Consider the following 27,660-nt stretch of genomic DNA (forward strand, 5'->3'; position numbering starts at 1 on the left):
CATTAAGATATATACTGCAATGAAAGTACTGGTCCTTTTTATATGGTTCACATGTGAAAACACTCCAGATAAAGGATAGAACTGAGGCAAAGTGTAATTGTAATCATTATAGTCAGTGTTAGAGAGCAATAACTGGCCAGACAACTGTGAACAGAAAGTCTATTTGTATTGAGCACTATGACAACAACCTGGCATAAGTTGACGCTTTGAATTAATACAATTTAAGATTAAATTATGTCCATGATGATGCTACCAAAGAAGACACCTATGCCAAATAAGCCACATGTAACTTAGGTTACATCAATCAGAAAAACATGAGCTCTAGCTTCTCAGATTATTGGCAGTTTGTATAAATTGTAGAGAACTAAGTGGTGCCTTGGCTAACACTGATAAGAAACAAAGTGACACAAGAAAGGACAACAAAGGTTGGATATTCTAAATGTCAAATGTTTATAATGTTAACAGACACCTGATGGTAATATTTCAAATCCGTTGTAGAATCAGTGCTTTACCATTTCAATGATTTGTTGGTATGGGAATTTAATTGTATGAAACAGCAAACAACTAGGAAACATACTGAAGACAGGAAACAAAATTATTGGTTGTGAAACCTTCTCTGTCGGGGTTTACAACAGAGTGCAATGCACAACATCAAAAGTCTTCTAAAAACTGAAAGAGATAGCTAAAGAAATGTAGCCTTAGCTGAAGAAGAACAATGTGTTTCCAGTAAAATTTTTTACAAGTGCTCCAAATATAGCCGAGGCAAAATGTCACATTTATAGATTATTGGTTTTGAACAGCAGGGGCAGCAGAACAACGTGCAGCGTCTAGACTACCGGAAACAGGAAGAAAGAGAGAGGCTGCACGACGTGGACGAAGAAGAAGAAAAACAACAACAACAATGGCTGCCGACAGTGACGTGAGTTTCTCGGATGGATGGATTAAGTGGTTTCTTTAGCGAAATGATTCAGTACAGGAGGACAACGTTGTTGTCTAATACTAAATCTCATAACAGCAGAACTGAATTTAAGTTTAACTTGAACCTGTGTCTGTGTCTTCCAGCTCGAGTCAGAGGTGTTTGAGATCACCGACTTCACCACCGCCTCAGAGTGGGAACGGTAGGCGAGCTCACCGTCGCTCTTCAGGCTTCACGTTATTATACACCGAGTTATAATTATTATTACGAGTAATTATTACTGCAGCGTCCCGCTGTCATCCTGAACCACACACACACATAAACACAAAGTGCGGTTACCATTTATCGTTTAAAGATATGTTTCATTTTATTTTGACTATCACGTTATGACTAACATACCGAATTCTGCTTATTCAGTGACGTTTCTTGGTAAATTTATCACTTTATTATTACTGAATAAAGAGTTTTATTCAGTAATAAAACTCTTTATAACACTATAATTCTTGTTATAACACGTCGGCTGGGATGTTGTTACAACAGGAAACTTCACCATGTTGTCAAAACGAGCCAATGATCCAGTCAGTGGCTAATCAGATCATTTAATGAAAAGCAACGTTAAATATTCCATTTGAAATTAAAGTTCATTCACAAACCTACTTAAAACAACATAAGTATTATCAACAAAATGTAAATACTGGTTGTGAAGAACATATGACATTGTTGAATTGTTAATGTCTAAATAGGATTGTAGCAGTTGTAGCAGTTTTAGAAGTATAAAGTACTATAAAAGGAAAATACTCTACTAGGACTAAGTAAGTGCAAACTATTAGAAAAGCAGCGCAGCCCATTTTGTCATCAAAGTAAAGTAAATCCATCTTTGGGTCAAACAACAAGAAATACACATACTGTTGTGAGAAAGTTAACTGCATATTTAAGAAATATAATTTAAATGTATAGGTATAATTAAAGTCAGATGACTCGCAATTTTGTTGAATTAGCCTGAGGGATCACAAAAAATATATAAAAAGGTTTTCTCATGTCAAGTATAATGATTCTGTCATCTGAGCACAACATCTTTATGCAAGGATGTTACTGTAAGACCCCTCACGCCCTAACCGAGCCAGTGAAAACTTAGCAAGTCTATAAAGATGAATACCAGAAATAACACATCACATTGCTTGTTTTTTACAATAGAAAAAAGTACTGTGGTGTGACTATTCTTCACAACCTGTAGCTACAGCCTAAGAATAAGAGCTGAGAAGCAGATATAATGATATATAAGTGAATGAAGCAAATCTTCACATTGAGAAACTGGAACCAGAAAATTGATAAATGACTTAAAATATAAATTATTATTATCATTTAAAGTTCTGGTTGATGTGGACAATCAGTTAATGGGCTGATTGTGTTTCATTTCCAATTAGCTTTGATGTTGTGTTGTTGTCCTGAACAGAAGCCAGTTATCAATGCAGGCCATAATAAGGTTCTGTGTTTGTCCAACCAGTCGCTGATGATGACAGCATTTTATCTAACTCATCGTAGGTTTGTGTCCAGAGTGGAGGAAGTGCTAAATGACTGGAAGCTGATCGGGAACTCTGCAGGAAAGTTGTCTGTAGAGAAGGTATTCTGCTCTTACTCAACCTTAGATATTCAGCTGAATGAAATCAGTGAGCAATGGGTTCTTTACATGCTCTTTGCTATGTTGTTTGAACACAGGGTGAATACACCAGTGGCACCTGGGGGGAGAAGACTCAGGATATAAATTTTGCTGACTTTAAGTTCCACATAACTCACTACTTCCTGAAACAAGAAGCTGAGAAGGAAGATGGGAAGGACAAGCATGAGGAAGGTATGTGGGCTACGTGATGTGGTTCATAGCATTGTTTGCATCAAGCATTTTCCTCTTAACTTAATGTTTGAAAGTAACAGGTGTACAGAGTGTACCCACACCCACAGAGCAGAACTCATCCCTCCAGCAGTAAGTGCTTGACACACCTCTCATTTGCTTCTCCTCCTTCCAGATGCCTTCCCCCTGGCGATGCAGGACCTTCTGTGTATGAACAATGATTTCCCTCCTCGAGCCCACTGCCTGGTCAGATGGTGAGTTCTGTCAGTCATTACATTTTAATGCAAAGAGAAACCAGGTTCACATTTAATGTGGCTGCTGTAAAGTCATTTACATGGATTCACTCAAATCTTATTTTACACTGGTGTCAAACTGAATGAATTAAGTTAAGTGGAATGCTGTTTCACTCTAATTATCAGGCTATATTTTCCTCAAACATACATTCAAACCATGTCTAACTATTCATTGTGATTAGTACATCATATGCATTATTAAATACTATATAAAGCTAATGTCAACTGTGACATCTATCACCCTGCTTGCTGAAATAGACGAGGGGCAGAAACAAAGCAAAGCAGAGAAAAATGTGAGCCTGATGTGTATGTCTGCGTCTGTGGTGACAGGTATGGTATACGAGAGTTTGTCGTCATCTCCCCTGGAGCCAACTGCGAGGCCATCATCAGTGAGTCCAAATGCAATCTGCTCCTCAGCTCCGTCTCCATCTCTCTGGCCAACAGCGGCTGGTGAGTCACCTTCATCATTTGAGGCAGTGGGAGCTTTGCCGTACGACTCTGTGTATTATTTATCTTTTTAAAGTATTTTGTTCCTGACATTTTGCAGTTTTTCTTCCTTGTACTGTCCACTTTGCTGCAGTGACACTGCAAATTTGCCCACTGTGGGACTAGTAAAGGGTTATTTTAATCTTAATCTTAATCTTAAATGAACACACTCATTCACATTGCGGTCCTGTGGCTCTGAAACAGCAGCAGGAGCATGACAGCAACAAATGGAATGATCCTGATGTGGCAAAGGTTTGGGCACACCTGGGCAAATGACATGTTGCTGATTTCTGAAGTGAAAAGAAGTGAACACAACTTCTGCAGCATACACACATAAAAATGAGCTTTTATAAAAAGGCTACTGTACAGTTAGTTTTTATTTCATGAACGTAAAGAAGGAAACCATTAAAATAAAAGAATTGTGACGTGCAAAAGTTCCACCAAGAAAATTTTTTATTTGTTATATCTGTCTGGATGGTGCACAAGCTGTGGACGCAAAGCACCAGAAATGCAACAAGAGGAAGATGGTATGTTTTTCTTAAACTGTTAATTAGTGCAAGCGAAATGGAAATTAAAAAAAATTGGTGTAGCTGTCCAGACGTCTATGATTGTATCAGTATTATTTCAATTTGAATTCTACTTTATCTCATGTCATAAATGGTAACATAATCTTGTAATTGATGGGACAAGGCAGGAGCTACACAGCATTACAGCCACTTTTGCCAAACATGAAGTTTGAAAGCAGGAAATTATGCACACAAATAGCGATGGTGTCATGTGCAGCTGATTTACTGAAGGTAAACACAGTGGACAGCAGCGCACAATGGCACTGTGCTCTGGTGTAGCACAAATCAGAGGCTGTAAATGTATCATCATGTCTGTCCTGCTGTTGTCCTTTAAATCATGTTGCTGTGAGGAGCTAATGCTGCACAGTTGGGTTTGAGAGTCTCATTATTCCGTATGTAAGGATTACAGCTGCTTATTTCTAATTTCATTGTCCATTTGAGTACAAATATCTGTATCACCACCATTCCATGTTTTGATGTGAACTACAGCCAAATGCATAGTTAGCCCTAGTTAGTGCTAACTGTTGTAGAGAAAACGAGGAAGGAGGATTTGCACAAAACAACATACGTCATGCATCAGAGCAAACTGCATGAGATTCCTAGCAGCTACGTTGGTTTGTTTACAGGGTGTGGATCACTGTCTGTGTGTGTTCATGCTAAAATAGTAAAAGCAAACAAGATAAAAACTTGGGCCAGCAAATTTCTGCATTGCAAGAAACTTGACAATAGAGACTCAATAGAGAATCATATCAAGAATGTGGCAGTGTCAGATTATTTTTATAGACATGTATTTCCTGGGGCTCATCACCCAATCCACTTGTGATCTTTTCTCTTAGCTACCATCATAATTTCAGATCAGAGTGGGTCCAATTGACTGTAAAACCAGATGCTAGTATTTATTGCTAATGCATCACACATATTGCAGTCCCTCACAGAAAGTAGTTTTTCTTACATGTTGTAATCACTTTTTCTTACCACACACTTCCAGTCAGAGGTTTTAGAGCATTTATCCATTTTATCCAGCTGTTATTTCAATTCATGTAATTAAATATCTGTTTCTGAAGTTAAGGCAAAGAACAAATAAACAAGTGGAGATTTTAAAAACAAGGAATCAGTGAATCTTCTTGTTGAAGTAAATTTAACTTTAACTTTTTGACCCATTCAGCAGCGGATGTTCTTGACACTCTTTGTACAATGGAAATGAAATGTAGTCAGAAAGTTGGTCCCAACACTGTTGCAGAAGTTCACACAAATGTGTTGCACTTGCAGGTTGCTTTTTCTTTCACTTTCTGTCCAATTCATCCTAAACCAGATCATCCTTATACTAATGCGTTTCCCTCTTCCTCTGTCTGCATTTAGCCAGGTGCCCATGTTTGTTCAGATCCAGCAGAAGTGGAGGCGGATGTATGCTGGAGAGTGCCAGGGACCAGGTGTGCGCACTGACTTTGAGATGGTCCACCTCCGCAAGGTGCCAAGTCAGTACAACCACCTGTCTGGCCTGCTTGACATCTTCAAGGCTAAGATAGTAAGTGCTACAGAGCAAGACACATTTAAAAAATATATTTAATTGAAAAAATCTCTTATATCAGCTCTAACTCGGTTAAATGTTCAAGTAGCCTTGCTCTCTGTGCTTTGTGCTCCCCACTGCAAGGATTATGTATCAACAGACAATGATTCCTTGATTTCAAGTAGATGTCAAATGACTTTTGAATACTTTCACACCTAACTCAAATGAACTGTACTGCCTGTTTGGTTCACTTTGTTCAGGCTGGTGTGAAACAGTCAGAGGATGATATGATGAAATGAAAAAAAAATGAAGAATACATCAAAATACTGAGCACAGACATCAGCCAGTATCAGTCCTTCCTCCTCTGATTCACTGCCTGCAGGTACCACTGGTGGAGAGAGGGAGTGATGGGACAGCTCTCTCAAACAGTACTAGGTTGTGGTGCTACGATTCAGTCCAGCCCAAATATTGTGATATACAATATTATTGTATTTGTCATATGCATGTATAAATAGGCTAAGCAGTGAAATGAGAGTCAGACTTGGCACCTGGGCAGACTGTGCTAAACTGTAAAAAAACCATTTTTTTTGTTTGTTTTTATTATATTGCATATGGTGAGAATATATTGGCCCAAGTATAGACAATTTTAATTTCATATGTATTACGTTTAAAGATTTGTGGTAGGACGACCTGCAGGACGACCTGCAGACAGGTTTTGTTTGAGCTTCTTTGTAACAGTTCACTGTTAGCTCAACCAGCACGCTGTGGTTATGTAAGACATGTCGGGAGACTGTGGACAAAATGAAAATGTCACTTTTCTGCATGTTTGTTGAGCAGGTGGTTTGATAAAACTAGTTATTTCCCTTTCAATTTTTATTGCTGTTAGTACAGAAATAAATGTTTCAGTTATCTTTGCTTCACCTGGGTCTGTGTCCACTGCAGCCTCTCTGCTCTGCTGTTTAGTATAAAATAAATACATGGTGGTCAGTGTTGATGTTGTGGTCGGACACTACAGATAAATCAGTGCATGGGAAACACTGCACTTAAAATATTGATGTCATTGTTTATGGCGACTAATCATGGCGCCCCTAGAACAGTGGTGTATCTGATGGCCTTTCAAAGGGCTTAGAAATTTTGTGCAAAGTGATGATCATCCACAGAGTGTCTTGGGCAGACACTCTGTGGATGTCTTTCAACACACTTGCCATTTATTGTTTATTATAGAAGAGAAAACTGAAGAAATTTGATGAGTTTAGTTTCTGTAACAATTTGGTGTTAAATGCTGAAAGGTACATGGAGGAATGTGTCTTCTTCAACAAAACCATCTTGTGACAAGCACAAACAATACAGACAGCTTAATGCAGCGCGCCTGTTCACCTGTGTTCTTGTCTCTGCCTGGTCTCAGGGTTGTACCCTGTCCCCTCTGCCTCCGATCAACATCGCGATCCGTTTCACCTACATCCTCCAGGACTGGCAGCAGCACTCGTGGCCACAGCAGCCTCCAGGTATGAGCACATCCAGCAGAGGATGATTTTGGTTCATATTATCAAATAATCTCAGTGATTAATAATCTCATTGATACTGTTGGTTTCAAAACAAGGCTGTCATGGCATCAAATTATAGTACAAGTACAAAAACACAATATTATGGCTGAAAATATAATAGTAACAGCAATATTGTGAAATCATCTTGATATTAAAATAATCATTAAAACAAGAATGTATTAACTCCTTAATATTTCTTCAAAAACACAGAATATTCAGATTGATTTCCACATACAGATGCTGTTTTGCTTTTAATTTGATATTTTGGCCTTTTTGGCTGAGCCAGACTGGGGAGATATCATACAGGTTTGTTCGACGGCCACAAAGCTGCGACTCCTGAAGCAGTTGTTGAATGCGTGTCCAGAATGACTCCCTTGTTCACTGATACACAAAGAAACACTCAGTGTTTTTTTCTATTGAGACCACTATGTTGACATTTCATTTTGGTTCTATATGACATGGTTAAAAGTAAAAGTCTTGCACACTGTCTCTCTTACTGCTGCCATATTTATTTTGTGTTTCAGTCTATGTGACGTTTGTCTGTTGCATGAACAAACATCACAGCAGCTCTTTAAACTGTGCATACAGTAGATGCTGCATAATTCATCCAATCAGGAGGACCTGAAATATTAGGGAAAAAAATCAGCAAAACATCAAATTGTGCAACATTACAACAAACATGCAACAACCTGAGACTTTCCAAATGCCACAGGACGACAAATGACCACTGTTCATTTTTGTAATGCATATGTTCTTTAAATATTTTAAATAAAGCCTTGCTATCAAAAAATATATGGGTATATATATGGGTATAATAATCAGGGATTGCAGAGAGGTCATGTATAAGATCAATGGAGAATAGAGTGGTATTGTTACAGGACTTCCTGTTCCCGCTATCAGATGATTCAGGTTAACCTGTAGGAAACCTCTGATGTATCTAGAGATCAATAGAACTGTCAAAAACAAATGGAGTTGGGCTTGACTCTGTGAGATACAGGAGAAGAACAAGCCTTTTCATTTCTGGTGCAAAAAAAAAACCAGCCAGGTTTGTGTTTTTGCTCGTTGTGATTATCATACCAGTATCATCATACTGCACCTTCTGAAACCTGCTGAATGTTGGCAGCTTATGAGGTCCAGCATGTTTGGTGTGCACCTGACCAGGACCAACACAGTGAAACATGGGGGTGGGAGTGAGCTGATGGGGCAGCCTGAGTTTAAAACAGGCTGTAGTTCCCAACACGACAATGACCCTGAACACGCTGAAAGAAATAACATAAGAGCTTTTAAGGGAGAACAAAGTTAAAACTATCACATGGGCAGGTGTGTCCCCTGACTTTCATCTAACAGCAAACCTGTGCAGGATTTTAAAGCAGAAGGTGCATTTGATAAAATGGAAGAATGGAGTCTCACTAATGAAGGATGTAATGACTTTTGTGGCAGCTGGTTCCTAAATATGGACCTTTGATTATAGTTTAATGAGTCAAACATTTTTGCTGTATTGAATGAACAGGGTTCATTCTAATTACTAATTACCTAACATTATTGATATTGAGCAGATGTGTGCTCAGTGTTGTTGCTCACTGTGTCCTGTGTTTGTTGTTGTTGTTTTGTATTTTATGTCAGTCCTTTTTTCAGAATCCATCCAGCTTTTTGCAAAATACAGTGAATATTTTTTAAGTGACTGCTTAGTACATGTATTGTGCAAAAGTTTGACACTAATTTCATTAAAAATGTCTTAGTGCTGGTGCTCAATAGGTTTACTGTGCAGCGCAGCTATTATTTTCTCTCTGGTTGTACATCTTAATTTATTCATGTATTTATTTGCTTTCGTACAGACTTCGACACGCTCCTTGGAGGTGAGGTGGGAGGAGTGGAGTTTGGGAAGCTTCCTTTTGGAGCCTGTGAGGAACCAATCAGGTAAATTTGTTAAAAACGTAGTACACGACAAACAAAACTGAACTAACCGTGATTTCAATGAGCTTCGAGCACACGTTAGTTCTCCACAATGTGAGCAGAAGATGTCAGAACGGTATCATATATGAGAATGAATATTTGATGTGTGATGTCATCCTGATGTCAGTCAGATCCTAGCTGCATGTTGGCGTGTGTAGGGGGGGCCCTTCTGTTTATTTAGGGCATTTTGTGTTTGTGTCGTAGTGAACTTCATCTGGCGACCACGTGGCCTCACCTGACAGAGGGCATCGTCGTGGACAATGACGTCTACAGGTAAGAGGGTCCTGGATTCTTCCTCCTCTGTCTGTTTAAACTAAAAATCTGCACATGAAAAAATAAATAGAGAATAAGAGAAAAAAAAAGCTTCATATGTACAATGTTGGCTCTGTTTATTAGCAGAGCCGTGGCTTTCTCCAACACTAGGGACAATGTTGACTGATTCATCATCAGTCTCAGAGTGTGTGATAAATAAATATCTCCCATAGGTCTTTCATGATTTTCCCTTATGTGCACCTCATATTAGGAGCATGGAAATAAATGGAGCAAAGCTTCAACCACAATTAGTGCAAATTAAATTAATCAAATTAAAGGTTTTACTGCTACACCATACAGACATGCTGTGTCCTCTCTTTTGGGTTTCCTGACAACAGCCTCTGTCTGCTACTGGCCAGAATGTTGTTTTCTGGTTTATTAAGCCCTATGAGTGAATTTCTCTGTCTATATTTGAAACTGTAAGGACTGACTATAAGGACACATGTGCTGTAGAGCTGCACTGTGGCTTTCTGAGGAGCAATCAACATCCACCGTAGAAAAACTGCACTGCTGACGTCAGTTTGAAGGCTGGATGGCTAATTAGCTAATTAGCTGTGGCACACAACAGGTTAAAACCTAACTGCAGTTCATCCAGAGTCCAATTCATCCTTTTTATGTTTCAACAATAAAAAAAAATGAACAATAAACAAAACAACAACAATCAATTTGTAACTGAAAAAATTAATGACCTTTGTGATTTCAGTTGGATTAAGGCAGTTTATTCATTTTGACAGAAATGTGACGTAATTTAATCCAATCTGCTCTGTGTGTGTGTGACCCGGCAGCGACCTGGACCCTCTCCAAGCCCCTCACTGGTCGGTCCGAGTCAGGACAGCTGAAAACCCTCAGTGTTTACTGGGTAAGATGAATCCCTCAGTGTCCAAGAGGCATTTCCAATCACAATGTCTGCACCTATGACAAATTAAAAAATAAGTCAATGAGGTGATGTTGTTTCCAACACCACTTATCTTGTTTCTTGTTCCTCTCTTAAAGCCTAATTCCTGTTTTTCTTTCTGTAATGTCTCAAACAAACAGTGACAGTCTGTTTATTGAAGTTGAGAGCTCAGACATACGCAGCAGGTCAAAACAAATTCTTGGTTATATTTGCCTCTTTATCTACTTTTCCCTGAATCCGTGGGTTTGGTCTAATTTGAGGTTCTCATTCTTTCTTTTTCTGGTTACGTGTCTTCTTCTTCTTGCTTTGACCAAATATGTTCGAAACAGTTGTTGCTAGGTTCAGATAAATGAATCAACCGTACACTGAGCTCGCCATCAGTTTCAGTTCAGTTCTGTTGATTTAGATGCACTCAGGAACTAAAACACTCAAGGGATGATGGTTCTCATTCATCCTCCACAGCCTCAACAGAAGAGTTCCTCACTCTCAGCAGAGCCAACTCACACGTTCTTGTATCTTCTTTGTTCCCATTTCACTTTCTTCTCTTCCTTCTTTGGTGTCTTCCCTCTGACAGACTCATATTAATACCCACCATGTTGAGGCTCAGTAACTGTCCTGTCTCTGATGTTTGAGATTTCTTTGCTGAAAAGCAAAACAAGGGAAATGTTACTGTCTGAAGAAGAGACAATGTTTTTGTGTCCATCTGTGGTCGTTAAGCAAGTAAAAATATTACTTCAGTTATTTTCTTCCAGTTTGCTCCACAGCTTTGTGTTGCAGTGTGATCAGGGTAAAAGGTTGTACTGACCTGTTCTTCCCCTCCCCTGCAGGTGACTTGCTGACAGAGTTCTTTAAACTCTGCTACAGGAAGGAGTCCACCGAGGAGGTTCTGGGAAGACGAATGACTGAGGATGAGGGCAAAGGTCAGAGTACTGGCTGTACTGACATAGTTTTTTCTCATGTCATTAACACTGTATTCTGAAACTTTCTCTACTGGTGTTTGTGAAACACTTGTTCCTGTTGCTCATCTCAACAACTCTAAATGCTGCTGTTCCCTCAGAGATACAAATACACAAATTACACTGTAATAAATATTAGATAGTAAATGCTTAATGTGATTGTTTTGTTTTTTTTCCACAGAAAATAATGACATCAGCTCTGCTTTATCCAAGCTGACAGAGCCAGCAGCAACTGTACCGATCTCCAAACTGTCTGTCTCCAACATGATGCACAGCGCCCGGAAGCACATCCGACGCCACAGGCGCACCGACGAGTCACCGCTCAACACCGATATACTCAACTCTGTCCTTCTGGTTAGGGTCGTTCCTGCTGACTGTTTTATTTTCACAACAAACATGACAATGGAAACTAGAGGTGAAAAAACATTCAAAAAATGAACTTTTTCTTAAATTGTAGTTGGTCAAACAGTGCAGGGGTAAGATCAACGCTTTGGGACTGGATGACATGGGTTCAAATTCTGGCTCAGGCATTTGTAAATTGTCAATTTATTATTTATTATTTAGCAGTCAGTGTCCTTGCTGTGAGAGCATCACGACCTTCCCCTGAAGAGTGGTTTTGAAGCTCTGAGAGAGCTGCTCCGCTCGCCATCTTGGCACTGCTTGACTCCGCCCCTAACTCCCAGCTAATTCAAAAATGGGCAATGGGGTGGGGCATGTGTGAGCTGAGATTTCAATGCTGTCAGTTTGTTGCAAGGATAAGGTGGCCTCAATTATACATAACTTTAAGCCCTAATAAAGTGTAAACAGATGGGTTGTATAAAAATTCACCCCCGTACAGTTGTCATGAGGGAGGAAATTAGCTCTGGAGATCAAAACAGTTTTTTGTACCAGGCTGTAAACATGTTTGTTTCCGCTGTAAAGTTGGACATTTTAACATGGGAGTCTATGGGGACTGACTCACTGTTAGAGCCGGATTCTAGTGGTCATTAGAGGAACTTCAGTGTTGGCTTCATTTTTCAGCCCCGGAGGTTGCCACTTCATCCAATTCCTCCACAGTGACAGCAGCAAGCACTGCCTATGCACCAAACCCAACCCACCCTGTCTCTCTGACTGAATCAGACCCCACCCCCTCATCAGACTGTAATGGAGTCGAGCCCTATAACCAGACCAGATCTCACCATGTGAACGAATCAGACCCCACCCTCGTTACAAACCCACACCTGTGACAGAAGCAGCATCAGTCAAGTATGAGTCACAACTTTTTCTAGAATAACAGTATCACCTGTTTCTGCCTCCACACTGCCACATTCACTTCATCTTAAATCTGATCACAACTTAACAACAGGTCTTCACCTGTATAGTTAAGGACACTGATCACCTCTCAACCTGGTCTTCATGACCTCCATCTGGCTGCAGGTACAGGACTTCAAAATGATGGAGGAAGTTCTGTCTGCCACAAAGGCTTTAATATGAATGACAGATACTGATGAACTGGTTCTGTGTAAATGTGTATTTGAATTTCGCTTTCATGATTTAGTGTCTGTTTGTTTTTTGTTCTCATACGTCTCAGTATCTCTTCCCGGACGCTGCTGTGGAGAAGTCATCAGACAACAGCAAGAATAAAACGGCACAGTCCAACTCCAGTGGGAAAGCAGAGCAGGATAAAAACCCTGACTACGTATGTTTGACCTTCTTCCTCTCACACACTGTGACAGTTTGACTGCAACAACAACTTGGCACATCAAAGGTTTCAGACGAGTCAGGTTTTTCTAGAGTCCAGGATGCAAATAGCTGTTGCTCTTCAGCAAAAACTCCTCATGTACATTTTCAGTCGCCATCAGAACCTGTCCTGAATTTAACTTCTCCATACACTGACGTACTCTCCATGTTTATTCATCGTTCTCCCAACTCCCTGTCCGTGTGTCCAGAACCTTTTCCTCCAGCTGAAGTCAGCTCCCAGCGACAGTCTGACCTACCGGCTGGCACTGTGCGTGTGTCTGGTAAACTACAATCATGGTGGGCTGCGGGCCGTTGCCCACCTGTGGCAGGAGTTTGTCCTAGAGTTACGCTATCGCTGGGAAAACAACTACCTCATTCATGGGTGTGTACCTCACACACACACAGACACACACACACACACACACACACACACACACACACTGGGCTGCTCTTGTGATCAGGGCTGTAGATATGCAGCACTATATGTTTAACATGTTGAGCTATGCTGTACCTTGTGCTACTGGAGCTCATGTATTTGATGCTCACTCACGTCCATCTCATCATCACCCTGTGCTTCCTCTGTGCAGACTGGCTGGTGGACCTCCTGATCTTCGCTGTTGTCTTCTGCATCAGAAGCTGCAGGTAGACATTTATGTGAAATAAATTTATGTGTGTTTCATCCATGAAGATGAATCAAATGATTTAAAAATTCACAAGACCAGGAAATCAGTGACTGTGGCTAATCTCAGTGGGAAAATGTGACAGAGAGAAAACAGTCATAGGTTAGACCCGGGTTTTTTTTTATGACTAATTTTATTGAGTTTATAATGTTTTATTTTATGTAGTCATAATGACAGAAATGAACCACTGCTGACTAGACCAGGTGTCAGCCAGCTACATGGTTGTTTCCTTATTACCATAGACTGTTTATATTAATTGATTTAATTTCATTAAGTTTCATTTAGTTTGTCATATCAGGTGCAATTACAATATTGATATTTCCTGCCATATATGATATTTTTCATAATATTTTTTCAATCTGCTGTGCTCCCAAGTTCGACCCTCATTTCATGACCGCTTTGTTTATTGCACATATTATATATAATAATATAATATATATATATAAAATATTATATTAAATAAATATTATATAATTATATCATTAAAATAAATTGTCCGTTATATAAATGATTTCGCTATACAAACTCGAACCTGTGTGGAACAGCTCATACAAAAAAAATACCACTGCCTGAGCTGTGTGCATGAAAAAAACAGAGACTGGAGATGTTACACACACACAGTCTTACTGCTGATGGCTGCAGGTGAAAGATCCCAAGATCTTAACTCAATCTACAAACAGATGTGATTGACAGTAAAAGGAAGAGTCAGTGTCTTCAGGTCTGAGTGTGCATCTCAACCAACAAACCATTAAACGACTTGCAAAGATCTGGACAGACAGAAATACAATAAACACAACCTGTTGACAACAGGAGGCTGTGTTTGCCTTCACAGTTTCTGTGTGTCATCATGTTGTTTAGTCTCTCTCAGTCTGTCTGTTGTGCAACCCCACAGCACCCAGCTGCCCTGAACACTGGGAGAATTTTCAATGATTTTTCATCCATAGAAAAACATCAGCAAAACATCATCAAAAGATCTCAGAGATGCAAAATCATTCTGATCATGTGTGAGCAGAAGGAACAACCTATAAAACTGCATCATAATTAAAATCACTGCAGTGAGCTTCTCATGTCATTTGTTGGTAAGTTGTTGCAAAACTATGAAATACTGAGAATAAACCCATTTACATCACAGGAGATTCTTCTTATGACAGATCAGTCTGTGAAAATGATGACTGTCACTCTGTCTTCATATCATCAAACTTCTCAGCTTATCACTGTTGCTCTTCAGTGGCTCCATTCTCACTTGTCCCGCTATGTTCCTGCACAGATGCTGAACTGTTGCATCGAGAGAAAGAGGGCCAGAGATGAAGCTCGCAAGGCTCTGGATGGGAACAAAGAGAGAGAGCGCAAGGTGTCGGGCGGTGGCTGTCAGAACAGCTCTCCCGCACCAGATTCTGCAACTGCATCCGGAGCCAGGGAGGTGTCTCCGGGGAAGTCGTGGGACTCCTGGAGCGACAGTGAGGACGAGTTCTTTGAGTGCCTGAGTGACCAGGGGGAGGCAGAAGCTCCACATGCTGAGGGAGAGAAGGAGGGTAGTAAGGGTAAAGCAGAGGGCAGACTGCACCCCTACAACAACATGACTCTACTCAACTCCACTGAGCCTCTCTACGTCCCCATCACACAGGTCAGATTCTGTCTCTGTCTCTCTCACACAAACATTCATCAAGTCTTTTAGTTTAAATACATGTTTATCAGTTATTTATAAATACATATGTAATAAGTACAGTACAACCAATAATTACATTATATACTGTATATTAGTTTTGTCATCTTATCATTTATACCAGTTATAGCATATACTGAGAGAACAATGATGCTTACGTAGAATTCCAAGATCCCATATTGTATAAAGGTAGATTTGTCCTTTTAATTATAAAGCAGGTCTAGGTTCTATATTATTACTGTGAAAGTATCAAAGCCTCTGTCCACAGAGAAATGCACGCAGCCTGTATTCAGAAACTGAGCCGTAAAATGAGCCGTCAGGACTTCTGTAACTTTGTGATGTCACAACAAAGCAGTCATGCCACAAGCCCCGACCACTTGGACCCACCATCCAACCTTTCTCTGTGTGTTTACCTGAAATCTGCTGTATTTTTATTTGATCAGTCAGAAAACAGTCAGGGAGCTCCAGAGAGAAGCCTGAGAGAGGAGATGTAAAACTACATTGAGATGGCTTTTGGTTCTTGAAACCACAATTATATCATCTTCTGGATATGAACACCTCAAATAAAACACAGGCTACATTTGTCAAACAAATTAACATTGTTTGACAAATGTTTGATCAGATTTAAACTCAGTTTTAACTGCAGTATTTGACAGTTTGAATATTCAATTTAAAGCTATTTTAAGTAGTGTTGTAATTAGAGTAATCACACCCCTGATACATTTGAGTTTATCTTCTTCTTCTTTTGAATTCCCTGCCTCTGAGCGGATGAATGTTAATACTTCAAAATATTCAAAATTTTTGCTACACTTTGGGGAGATTTGGGGAGGAGGGAGAGTTTTTCGAAAACTGTTTATTCTGTAAAATCTCAGAGACACTCCACTGAACAGTAAGCCAGAGCTCCTGTCTCTGTACGTGCTCTTAAAGGATGAGTTCATATTTTTTCAAGTCAGTAATTACACACACATATATACACAGGTAGAGTTTTCCCTTCACTATGAAATGAGATCTTCCCTCCTCATCTTGGATTTCTTTTTCTTTATCAAAGTTAGTTGAATTATAAATGAATATCACAGCTGCTCTTCTATGTCCTTGTTTTAATGAACTGTAACAGGAGTTGGTGTTTTTCAGGTGCCTTGTAAAGTTCCCTGCTGCTTCTGTGTGTGTGTTTGATTTTCAGGAGCCTGCTCCCATGACTGAGGATCTGTTAGAGGAGCAGTCGGAGGTACTGGCCAAACTGGGCACATCAGCTGAAGGCACCCACCTCCGCGCCCGGATGCAGAGCGCCTGTCTGCTCTCTGACATGGAGTCCTTCAAGGTGAGACACACTGGCAAAGAAAAGTAATTATTTTTTCACATAATATATTTTCCATGACTCTTGATGAAGGTGTTCTTGATCCCAGACTGAACATAGACCGTTTTCCCGTCTCTCTGCAGGCGGCCAACCCCGGCTGTGTTCTGGAGGACTTTGTGCGCTGGTATTCGCCGAGGGATTACGTGGAGGAGGAGGTGGTCGACGAAAGGGGGAACAAGGTGGTGAAAGGTGAGCTCAGTGCCAGGATGAAGATCCCAGGCAACATGTGGGTGGAGGCGTGGGAGACAGCCAGGGTTACACCTGCTCGCCGCCAGAGAAGACTTTTTGATGACACCAAGGAGGCAGAGAAGGTAATTTTTGATAAATTAGATCAGAAGACAGTAAAAGCTTTTCCCTAGATGGATAAAAAAAGAGTGGCCTTTATCAAGTATGTATCTGTGCACAAATAACATGTGGGAGACCAGCAGGAAGTAAACATGAGGCAGGTAAATTAAATTAAACCTGGACTTTCACCATCTCTTTAGGTTCTGCACTATTTGGCAGTGCAGAAACCTGCAGATCTGACCCGCCATCTCCTGCCCTGCATTCTCCACGCTGCTATTCTGAAGCTGAAGGAGGAAGGTGAGTCACTGTTAAGGTATCCAACATTAAAACATACAGACTGTCAGTACCAGCAAACCACCAGAGTATTATCAAGACCAACTTTACTACAAAAACAGGTTGGCTCAGTTATTAAATCCAAGGGTTCACTGATTTTTTCCACCAGCATGGTGACTGTTTAATGGATGTGTTCAATATAAACATGAAAGTTTAGAGCTGTTTGTGTGTCATTAGCTGAAGCACATTGTGTTTGTCTGTACTTGTGACTTAGGTGAAGATCATATTTTATGACCAATTAATGCCGAGAACCAGGTCTTTTCAAAGGGTTCACAAACTTTTTTCTTGGCTGCAGTCAGGCTCCTGTTTGTTTCCAAATGTTTAAGTACAAATGGAAGCTCAGTATATAAGTGTATCTCTAGCTCATACATCAAAGTAAACTTAAGGTATGCTTCTGAGTGTAGGAAATATTTAACAGGTACATCAGAACTGTAATGACAAATATATATATATAGTATATTCTGTTGAAACAAACACATAGGAGGCTCAGTCTGTATTCTTCTGGTGGTTTACTGTGACTCTTCTCTCCTCACTCTCTCAAACAGAGCTGGTAGAAGACATTCCATCTGTCAAAAAAACCATTCAGCAGGCTACATCTCAAGCCAGCAAGCTGCTGCACCCCCACAACCATGACTACAAGAAGTTAGAGGTCAGTGAGTGGCCAGGCCGGACATCTGTCAGGAGGCTCCCTTTGTGTTCAGTTGCTCTGTTGTGCTCTCAGTGTTTTCTCTGGTCCCTAAAGCAGGCAGAGAGCAATTGGAACAAAAGCAGAACTATGACGACGATCTCTTTACTGTAGTTATAGGTCATTAAGTTTCTGAATCTACCTGTCTAGTAATGAACATAATAAAGATGAATTCTGACAGTGATACAACACTGTTCAATCAGTCATCATCATGGGGGAGGAAGGGAGGAGGCTGGAGGAAATGAAACCAAAAAACATTGCACGTGTGAAGGTGACTGGAGCAGAAACTGGGACATGAAGCTTCAGTGGATCAGTGAATCCAGAACTGATGGAGACAGTGGACCTCAATCTAAAATGTTTTCAGAACAACTGATTAAGAGACAAATAAGAAAACCTTAATGTGATTCATACCCCCCCACACCCACACCCACATACACATTTTTGTTCCACCACGTTGGCCGGAGCCGGAGGCATCATGTTTTCAGGTTATCCATCTGTCCCGCTCCTGTGAACCTGATATCTCAGTAACACTTTGAGGCAACTTTATCAAGTTTGGCGCAATTGTCCACTTGGACTTAAGGATGAACTGAATAGATTTTGGTGGTCAAAGGTCAAGGTTTTGGTGACTTCACAAAACATGGTTTTGGCCTCGAGGGACTTTCTTAAGATGCAACTGCAACTTGTCTGGTTGTTGGAGGAAACAACCACAAGGTGGTGATGCAAGTTATTACTTAACTAGAGATTTTGATTCCTTAAAATTGTGGATATTAGAAGAACTGTCCAACAGGTGTGTGTGTGTGTGTGTGTGTGTGTGTGTGTGTGTGTGTGTGTGTGTGTGTGTGTGTGTGTGTGTGTGTGTGTGTGTGTGTGTGTGTGTGTGTGTGTGTGTGTGTGTGTTGTGTGTGTGTGTGTGTGTGTGTGTGTGTGTGTGTGTGTGTGTGTGTGTATAAACACCCTCAAACTGAAAACAAAACTCAGCACTTTAAAATTCACCATGCTGACGTAGAGAGTGAATAGAAAATGAAACGATCCTGACAGGTACAGACTCATTAATACCGTTCAGTCACAGCAACGTTCATGTGAAGTTCCTCCACTTCCTGCTCTGACTGTGTGTGTCACCTGTCTCTGTCTGCAGGACTTCATTAACCAGCTGATGGCCATGGAAACAGTCATCACCCGAGCTCGTTCGCTCAAGGCCAAGTTTGCCATCAGTGAGGGGGAGAAGGGAGAGGACACAGGAGAGCTGGAGAAGTAAGTTTCTGCACTAAACACACTGCTCCATATGTGCACGTCAGTTTCACCGACCTGTCTGCATGGAGTCACACTGACACTGAAAGCTGGAGGAGTCTACTGAAGCCAACATGTACTGACTGGAGTCTGTTCTGATCTGTGATCCTCAGGTTCGTGAGCTCCCTGTTGGAGGAACCAGAGGTTGTAGTGATCGGGGCCGGTCAGGGGCCGGCAGGCAGCATCATCCACAGGCTGTTTGTCAACGCTCAGAGGGTAAGAAGCCTCAGTGTCTCTGTCTCCTGCTCCCTGTCATGCTGCTCACCAGGAGGGGGGGGGGGCTTATGTCATTATATGGTTGTGGCAGCTTAGTGTCGTGTATGTAATTTACACTCTGTTTTTCAAATAGTTTTTTCCAGCTGATCATTATCTCTGCTTCATGTATCTGTCAGTCAGTGTTTTGGTGACATCACACCCCTGAACCCCTCAGAACTGTAGGACTGAGACCTGCTCAGACCTCCTCTAGCACCAGGGGACCACTTGCACCTGGCGTCTTGCAGCCTCATATAAATTTCCCATTTATATGAGGTTGGTATATCTGTAGTGATGCACTGAATCAGGATCAGCACTGAAACTGGGCTCTTTTGTAAAACAAATTAATTTATATTTGAACAAGCCTACATCGTGTTTTCATATTAACCATGTAGTATAGTGCTGCATCTTGATTATAGTCATGCACATGCACACATGCAGCAGATGGTGCAAACCCTCTGTAAGCAGGAGAACGTGGAACGCTCCACTCTCCATTTACACATCCTGTTCATTGATGTGTAAGGTGTCCTTACTGTAATGTCAGCGTTGTCAATTAGAATATGTATGACAATGTAAAAATATCTCTCGCACTATAATTTGAAGTGATGCAATTCAATACAAGAACCTAATATTTGATTTCACCAGTATTTCGGCCCTGGGTCATCAGCCTAGGACCCTCAGATTTGCACAAAAAACTGACCATGTGGAATATTTCAGTGCAGATGCACAACACACATTCTCACAAAGTCAGTAACAGAACATTTTTTAAAACAATATCTTTTTATGAGAAAAACAAAAACAGCTGTTTCTGGCTGAGCATCTTCTCCTGCATCTGCTCACAGGTGAGGACTCCTCCAGCTAAATATCAGTATAGATAAGAATCATTTCCTATGTCAGGAAAGTTGCTAAACACTTTTACTTCTTGTCCTAACAGTAAGGTCAAAGGCCACCGTGAGAACTTTTGGCCTGGACTTATCAGGACTGATCAGGACTCTAAAGAGCTGTACAGGCTCCCGGAGTGCAGCGGGGCAGCCTCTGCTCCACCTGACAGTCCTGTAGATGTAGATGAAGCCACTTCTTCCTTATGTCTGTGGTGGAGAGATCGTTAGAAGGGGAGATAAAGATTTCCACACTGACACAGTCACTGACTGCTTGTTGCTGCTTGTTGCCAGCTGAATGTATTTCTGGGCAACGTGGTACCAACTTGTCCAAGATCAAACTAAATGTATAAATATTTAAAAGTAACAATAAGTTCTGGACCCTGCAAACAGAATATACTGTACGTTGCTTTTCAGTCGTCATCAGTGAAGCTGGGATCTTCAGCAGCTACAGGTTATTGTCTGATGCTGTCTTTACCACATTTATGCTTTTCCCTTGTTCGAATGCTGATACTGTATCGTCCTACATCCTGTAGCTCTGGATGAGCCAGTTCTTTATTAGCTTACCATTCAAAAACTAAATGAATAAGTTTCTCATCTTCTTCAACAGTTTCCAAAAAACAGAATAAACTTATTTATATATATATATATATATATATATATAAAGACCAAATATGTTGGAGACAAAAACCCTTATTTTCATGAACATAGCAGACTTGAGCCAGTTCCTCAGACCCTCTGGAGACACGAGTCAAAGTTTGTGCTTTTTGGTTTTTTTTTGTTGTACATTTCCTCCGTTCGACCATGTTTTTTTTCTCCCCCTGCTGCTTGCGTCAAGCTGACTGACTTCACCAGTGACGAGGTAAACACGAGCAACTCCCAGCATACCCCTGTCCCCCTGCTGCTCCTCAGTGTGTGACAGTTTATTCTGCAGCACCCAAACATAAAAAACAAGGAAACACTGAACGCAGCTTTACCATACAGCTGGACCACACTGTTTACTGAACATTTGAACATATATACAGTAAGATATGTAAAGTGTAACACACATAACCACTTATATTAGACACACACACAGTTCCACTCGATCAGCGGCCAGTCCTAACACTCATGTCTGTTATGTCCTCACTTCCTGTCGTGTTCCCCTGCTGTGACCTGCTCTGACAGCAGGGCTTTTTTGGTGACATGGAGGTTTGCACACTTACAATAATTATACATGTGGTAATATTAGTTGTGTTGCTACTGTTGTGCACATAGAGACAGCTGGTGTTTGACTCCCTGTAGCTCCAGCTCACTCCTCATCAACACAGTAAATAGATGCATTCATCCATGAAGCACACACACACCACTGTATTAGTATATGTTCAGCTTCCCCTTCTCCCTCCTCCAGAGTATTTTCCCCACACACCAGTGTGTTTGTGTGTGTCTGTGCATGTGGGCATCACATCCAGGCTACAGAAAACCTACGGTTTATTGTTTTTTTTTATTTTTTAAATTTTCATAGCTCTGACCTCAGCCATCAGCTGATGGCCGGAGCTGTGAAAATAGAACTCGCCATCAGTTGCCATTCTACTTGAACTATTCTGAATCTGGGTTAAAGCTGAGGTCGGCAGAAACCTGGGACAAAGAAAATTGTTGAATTTGAAAATACAGGCGCCCTCCTGCATGAGCTTCTCACACACACACACACACAACACAAGTTACACTGCATTGGAGGCAGTTAGCAGAAGGCTAAACTATTAGCGACATTCAACATAGCAACAAACCACTACAACACATTTAGATATTACAGGAAGATGAAGTTAGCAGCTTGTTACCGGTCCAGGAGAAGTGCAGCAACTTTCCCCCATCTGAGGGGACGTGCACAGGCATGTGTGTGTGTAGAACAGCCAATAGGAGTGCTCTCTCTCTCTGAAGAGACCTGTGATTGGCCACTGTCTCCCCTCATGGATTAGATTTTTGAAGACAGACATCCAGACGTCCAGTTTCCTCTCGGACTAGCTGAATTAAAATCTGCAGCTGACACCAGTGAACTTCCTGCCCACATCAGCTTTAACATCGTATGTAAACAGCTGATCCAGGTTTGTGATCACTGTCTGTGAAGTCACATCTTTATCTCGCATCATGTACAGAGAAGAAACAGCAGGTTGATCAGAAACATATTAATAATTCACACATAAACTGAACGTGTTTCTAAAGCCACAGATGATGGTTTGAGGTCTCCACAGTGGAAAAACTGCACAAATCTGACATGAACATGAAGGTACAACAAAAGATGTGGCATCACAGTGAGTCGAGTGAGCATGTGACAGATCTGATCTTCTGCTTCCTGGAAGGATCAGTTTGGATGTAAATCCTGTAGCATGGTGGTTTACTATCATTCAGCAGCCGTGGTGCACCAGTTAGACTGTGACAGGATTTTGTGTGATGGGTGTTTGTGAACAAAAGAAGCCAAAGTTCACAAATGTTAAAGGTCGAAACACAAACAGACAAGAACATCTCCTTTATAAAACTGATCTAAAGGAATCATTCAGCTTTTTAGGGAGCGGGATTATTGCTCTTCGTTCCCAGAGTGAGACGCTGGGACAGATCTCAGTCTCATGTCTGTGGAACATATGGAGCTAGCATCAGGATGTGGTTAGCTTTGGTTAGCATTAAATCTGGAAGCAGCACCACAGCGTCCTGCAAACTCTGCTGCTTGACCTCTGAGAGTTCAGTGTCAGTTTCACCTCTGTGTTTTTAATGTCAGGTCTTATTTTATACATTGGCAATCTCACTTTATTTTGTTCTTTATTAGTGACCTAAAATCGTAAAAACAAGTGTGACATGAAGGGTGAATATACAAGTAAATGACAACAAATACAAGCACAGTTATAGAGACATAGAAATGAACAAAATGTCTGTGTGTGTGTGTGTGTGTAGCTATTTTTCAGTTTATATGTGAGCTGTTGTATGTATCTGTGTTTTATGTTATTACAAAAATTTGTAAAAAGTGTAAAGTAATATAATAGTGTAGTGATGTAATGACAGTAAAGTTTGTATCATTAATATAATATCTTTAAGGATGTTAAAATGATATAGTGTTATATATTATACTCTATATATTATTATAACAATGGGGTGTTACATAGTAATGGGTGTCGAGGTCAGGGCGAGGAACTGTGGAGGTGAGCAGTAGCAGCTGATGATTGTTCTCTGGGAGATTTTGTCTGACTGTAGTGACGTCATGTGATCTGTGTTCGGTAAATTCAGATCTCGGATTATTTTCCTTTTACTTTTATCTACAGCGGCTCTTCTTCATTACAGATGACAGACCATCCCATGTAGGACTGTGCTGGTTCAGTAAATTAGGTTCTTTAGGGTTCTTCCATACATCATAAAAGTCTTCGGTTCTGCAGGTGGGGGCAGTTTATTATTTGGTGGAGAATATTCATCTTCAGGGTAAGAGACGGTGATTCTCTAATTATTTTCTCGTAATGAACAGTGTTGGCTTGTTTCTCTCTGCTCACCTGAATGATCAACAGGTGCGACTCTCTCACTTGCTGCTGAAATATTTCTGTGATTACACAATCATTTTGTTTTAAAATGTATTTTAATTGGTTGATTCTAAAGACTCTGCAGACTGATCTGAGCTCTGTTTGTGTTTGTTGATGGGATGTTATCTCCGGCTTTGAGATGTGAAGCCGCTGAGAGGAGACCAGTGTGGACTCTACTTTATATCCAGCCCAGTAGCTAACAGCAGCTAACATCTGTCTGCAGATGTCAGACTGATGTTAACACAAACACTATAGATGAATCAGTGCCTCTCCTGTGTGTGCTCACAGTGATCAGTAAAGCTCTTTGCAGAATGATGATGTCATTGTAAGTGCTGCAGGATTTGTTTTTGTTTTTTTTTAATTCTCACTGAACTGTTTTTCACACGTGGACATAAAAATATAAATAAATCATGTTTTAGTCATTTTGCATTTAAAGGAAAACAAATCTTTATAGAATTTTATAACCAGGAAATGTGCATAGTGACATTTGACCTTTAACCACCAAAATCTAAAAAGATAATAATGATAAAGATGAAAAATACTTAATTGATTCCTGGGGAAATTCAAATTGTCCAGTAGCTTATTAATGTATTTAGTAAAGATTTGAGTCTGTGTCATGATGCACTGCTTTTGACTGAGTTGTTTAATAGTCTGATGGCAGTGAGAATCGAATCAGTTCATCCGTGAGTCCAAGTGAACATCAGGGTGTTACTGAGATATCGTGTTCATGAGAGTCAGACAGATGGACGGAGAACCTGAGAACCTGAGAACAGAAAGACAGCTGTAAAAAAGACTTTTTAGTTTTCAGCTTAAACCAAACGTTCTGTTGAAACAGTTTTAGAGAAGATTCATGTTCACTGCAATTTGTGTTGCTGTTGTGTTGAATCACACTGACAGGTGTCTGAAATATTTGGTTTAATTAAGTTTATTTTGTGAAGAGAGTAGATTAAATATTACAACACAAAACACTGACAGTGTTTAATATTTTGACTCAATCCCACAGCTTTCACTTAGCTTTGCTTATAACAACACTGGAGCTGCTCAACAACAGAGCAACAAATGTGTATTAATCTGCCGCAGAAAATAGTCCAAGTTGAAGTGCTACTGGCCTCAAGGCTGAGAGCCACAAATCAGTGAGGGGATCAGACGGTCACACATATTGTTGGCTTCAGTCTTTTCATTCATTTGATGAATAAGAAACATAAAGAACAAACCAAACTTCACCTTTAAATTCATTACTTATTAGAAGATGTCATGTTTTGGTTTTAACTGGTGCATCAGGCTGCAGTTTCCCTCAGCATCTTCTCTGTCCAGTCAGTAACTCCGCTCTCCCTCCACCCTCAGGCCGCCCTCCTGTCCCCACTGGACGAAGACCTGGGGCCTGACAGGAAGCCGAGCGGAGCAAGCAACAAAGTGCCTGACTTCCCCTCTGCGGCGGGCCGGGAGATTCTGCTGCGCACCTGCGTCCCTCGGCCCGCGCCATACTCCAAAGCCCTGCCTCAGCGGCTCTTCTGCGTGCTGATGAGGGAGGAGTTCAGGCTGGCGGGGGCCTTCTCCTCGGACACCTCCTTCTTCTGAGACTTTAGACCGTCACACAGTGTTTCATGTGCTGATTTTGATTTTCACCTCGGACCCAGAACCAGAGGATCCGTGGAGGAGACAGGGAAGCGATTCGGTTTGTTGGCCCTCTGTTGATTCATGAGTGTTTCTATTCAGGCCTGACACATCTGAGCTCCGTGTCTCTACCCAACACACTAATGAGCATTAACATCTGAAAAACATAAGAGGAGGCTGCTTTATTTCATGTTATTTGGTCCCACAGCTGGAGGGTTTTATGTGAAGTGTCACCCAGTTACCCAGTAAAACTGAGGTGAAAGGTTAAATTCAGGAACGTTTGATTATCACCGGTGTCACTTATCTGCATTTATTTTAATGTTCTCTGCAGAGTTGAATAGTAGTTTTATCATTAATGAGCTGCAGCTCTGTCACTCCGTCATCCTCGTTCACTGGTCTGGCAACAAAAACAAATATGTTATTGAAATAAAACTTGAGACTGAATCTCATAAGAATTCAACACTGCTGAGCTATAAAACCATTTCACAATAAAATCCTTCATTTAGCTTCAGAGCGTTTTCTCTGTCCGTCTCTCAGATGAAAGTATTTCCTGTGTCATCATGTCAGCCACATGCTTCTCTTCTTTTGGCGTCCTTGATGGAGGTTTTACTGTAATCTGCTCATTACCAACAACATGTGATGAAACACTTATCATACCAGCTTCTGTCCCTGTGTTCAGGTGCAGAATGAAGGTTTACTCATCTCTAGGTTTGGGCCAATATCTGATAATATTAAGTATCACGATTTCCCACCGGGTTTGATACAGTTTTGCACAGTCTGCTGCTGAGTCCCAACCTCATTCCACTGCTTTGCTTACTGCACATTAAACTTTGGCATGTGACAAATTAAACTTAGCAGCAGCATCGTTTATACCTAAAACATAAAATACAAGAATATGGTTATTTAATATTTTTTTAAAAAGCAACCACTACGATAATATCGTATATCACCTGTACAGTATGGAGATATTACACCTGGATATCGCCCAGGCCTGCTGTTCCCTCTTGTTGATTCTAATGTGCTAATGGCATTTCATCAGTAGTTTACAGGCCTGAGTCGTTTCTGGTTCCTGAAACAACAGAGCGCTTTGCACATGTAGGCTTGTTGATGATACATAAGTGCAATCACACATTAATGTGTTTATCCTGCTTAATCTTTACTGATCACAGCAGAAGCCAGCGCAGTCGCTCAGAAGTTCGCATAAATTCCAATGTCAACCTGTTGTCATGTTAATCAATGGTTTGTATTAGACTGATGTAACAGATGATGGGAGACACTTGTTTGCGTAGGAATATGTGCTCAGTGTGTTTGTTAAATGTTGATCCAAAATGTTCTATAATCTAAAATAAACTATGTTCTCCTGTCTCCTGTTGTTGTTGTTGTTGTTTATCTCATGCACACATGAGGATGCACATGTGGGTGATTGATACAAAATCCTAACAAGGGTGTCACAGTATCCCACTACTGCAAAACTGTGGTTATTTATAAAGGGAAAAAAAAGGTCTATGTGTAAGTTTGTTTTCTACAGTAAAAAGCAATAATGTGACAGAAGCTGCAGTATTTTACCCGTAGAGAAAGTTTGAACCTGATCAATGTCATAATATCCTAAATCCTATGATTACAACTGAAAATGAAACCCCCCCACTCCATTAATGACTTCCGTCTGGCCAACGATCTGAATGAGTTCTACTGCCGCTTTGAAAGACAGTGGGACAAGCCTGACACTAACCTCCACATCAGAGCCACATCAGAACCCCCCTCCTCCTCTACCAAAGGAACGTCTCTCTCTATCCTGGAGAGAGATGTCAACAGGCTTTTTAAGAAGCAGAACCCCCGCAAAGCAGCCGGTCCTGACTCTGTCTCTCCATCATCCCTGAAGCACTGTGCTGATCAGCTGTCTCCAGTGTTCACAGACATCTTCAACACCTCACTGGAGACCTGCCACGTGCCAGCCTGCTTCAAATCCTCCACCATCATCCCTGTCCCCAAAAAACCAAGGCCCACAGGACTAAATGACTATAGACCCATTGCCCTGACCTCTGTGGTCATGAAATCATTTGAGCGCCTTGTCCTGTCCCATCTCAAATCCATCACTGACCC

The 27,660-nt window shown here is 40.8% G+C and overlaps 1 protein-coding gene across 1 annotated transcript; it reads left to right on the forward strand.

Moving 5' to 3' along the window:
• The first annotated feature begins 828 nt into the window (after positions 1-828).
• rab3gap1 (RAB3 GTPase activating protein subunit 1) lies at positions 829-26,925 on the forward strand. The gene is made up of 24 exons (XM_071463476.1): positions 829-919; positions 1,063-1,118; positions 2,459-2,537; positions 2,633-2,765; positions 2,938-3,016; positions 3,386-3,505; positions 5,467-5,632; positions 7,020-7,119; positions 8,994-9,075; positions 9,316-9,384; positions 10,209-10,282; positions 11,146-11,238; positions 11,456-11,628; positions 12,845-12,952; positions 13,203-13,375; positions 13,581-13,635; positions 14,941-15,297; positions 16,517-16,654; positions 16,774-17,001; positions 17,176-17,272; positions 17,854-17,957; positions 19,129-19,244; positions 19,394-19,496; positions 25,291-26,925. The coding sequence occupies exons 1-24, from the start codon at positions 902-904 to the stop codon at positions 25,522-25,524; spliced, it is 2,955 nt and encodes a 984-aa protein (XP_071319577.1). The 5' UTR covers positions 829-901; the 3' UTR covers positions 25,525-26,925.
• Positions 26,926-27,660: the final 735 nt, after the last annotated feature.

This window comes from Trachinotus anak, unplaced genomic scaffold (genome assembly GCF_046630095.1).
Source record: "Trachinotus anak isolate AG129_WGS33_773 ecotype Australia unplaced genomic scaffold, CSIRO_AGI_Tana_v1 ptg000025l, whole genome shotgun sequence".
Taxonomy (NCBI): Eukaryota; Metazoa; Chordata; class Actinopteri; order Carangiformes; family Carangidae; genus Trachinotus; species Trachinotus anak.

Coding starts and splice junctions, on each gene's coding strand:
- rab3gap1 (XM_071463476.1), top strand. Junction 13,376..13,580: donor AACAACTACCTCATTCATGG/GTGTGTACCTCA, acceptor TCCTCTGTGCAG/ACTGGCTGGTGGACCTCCTG. Junction 19,497..25,290: donor TGTTTGTCAACGCTCAGAGG/GTAAGAAGCCTC, acceptor CTCCACCCTCAG/GCCGCCCTCCTGTCCCCACT.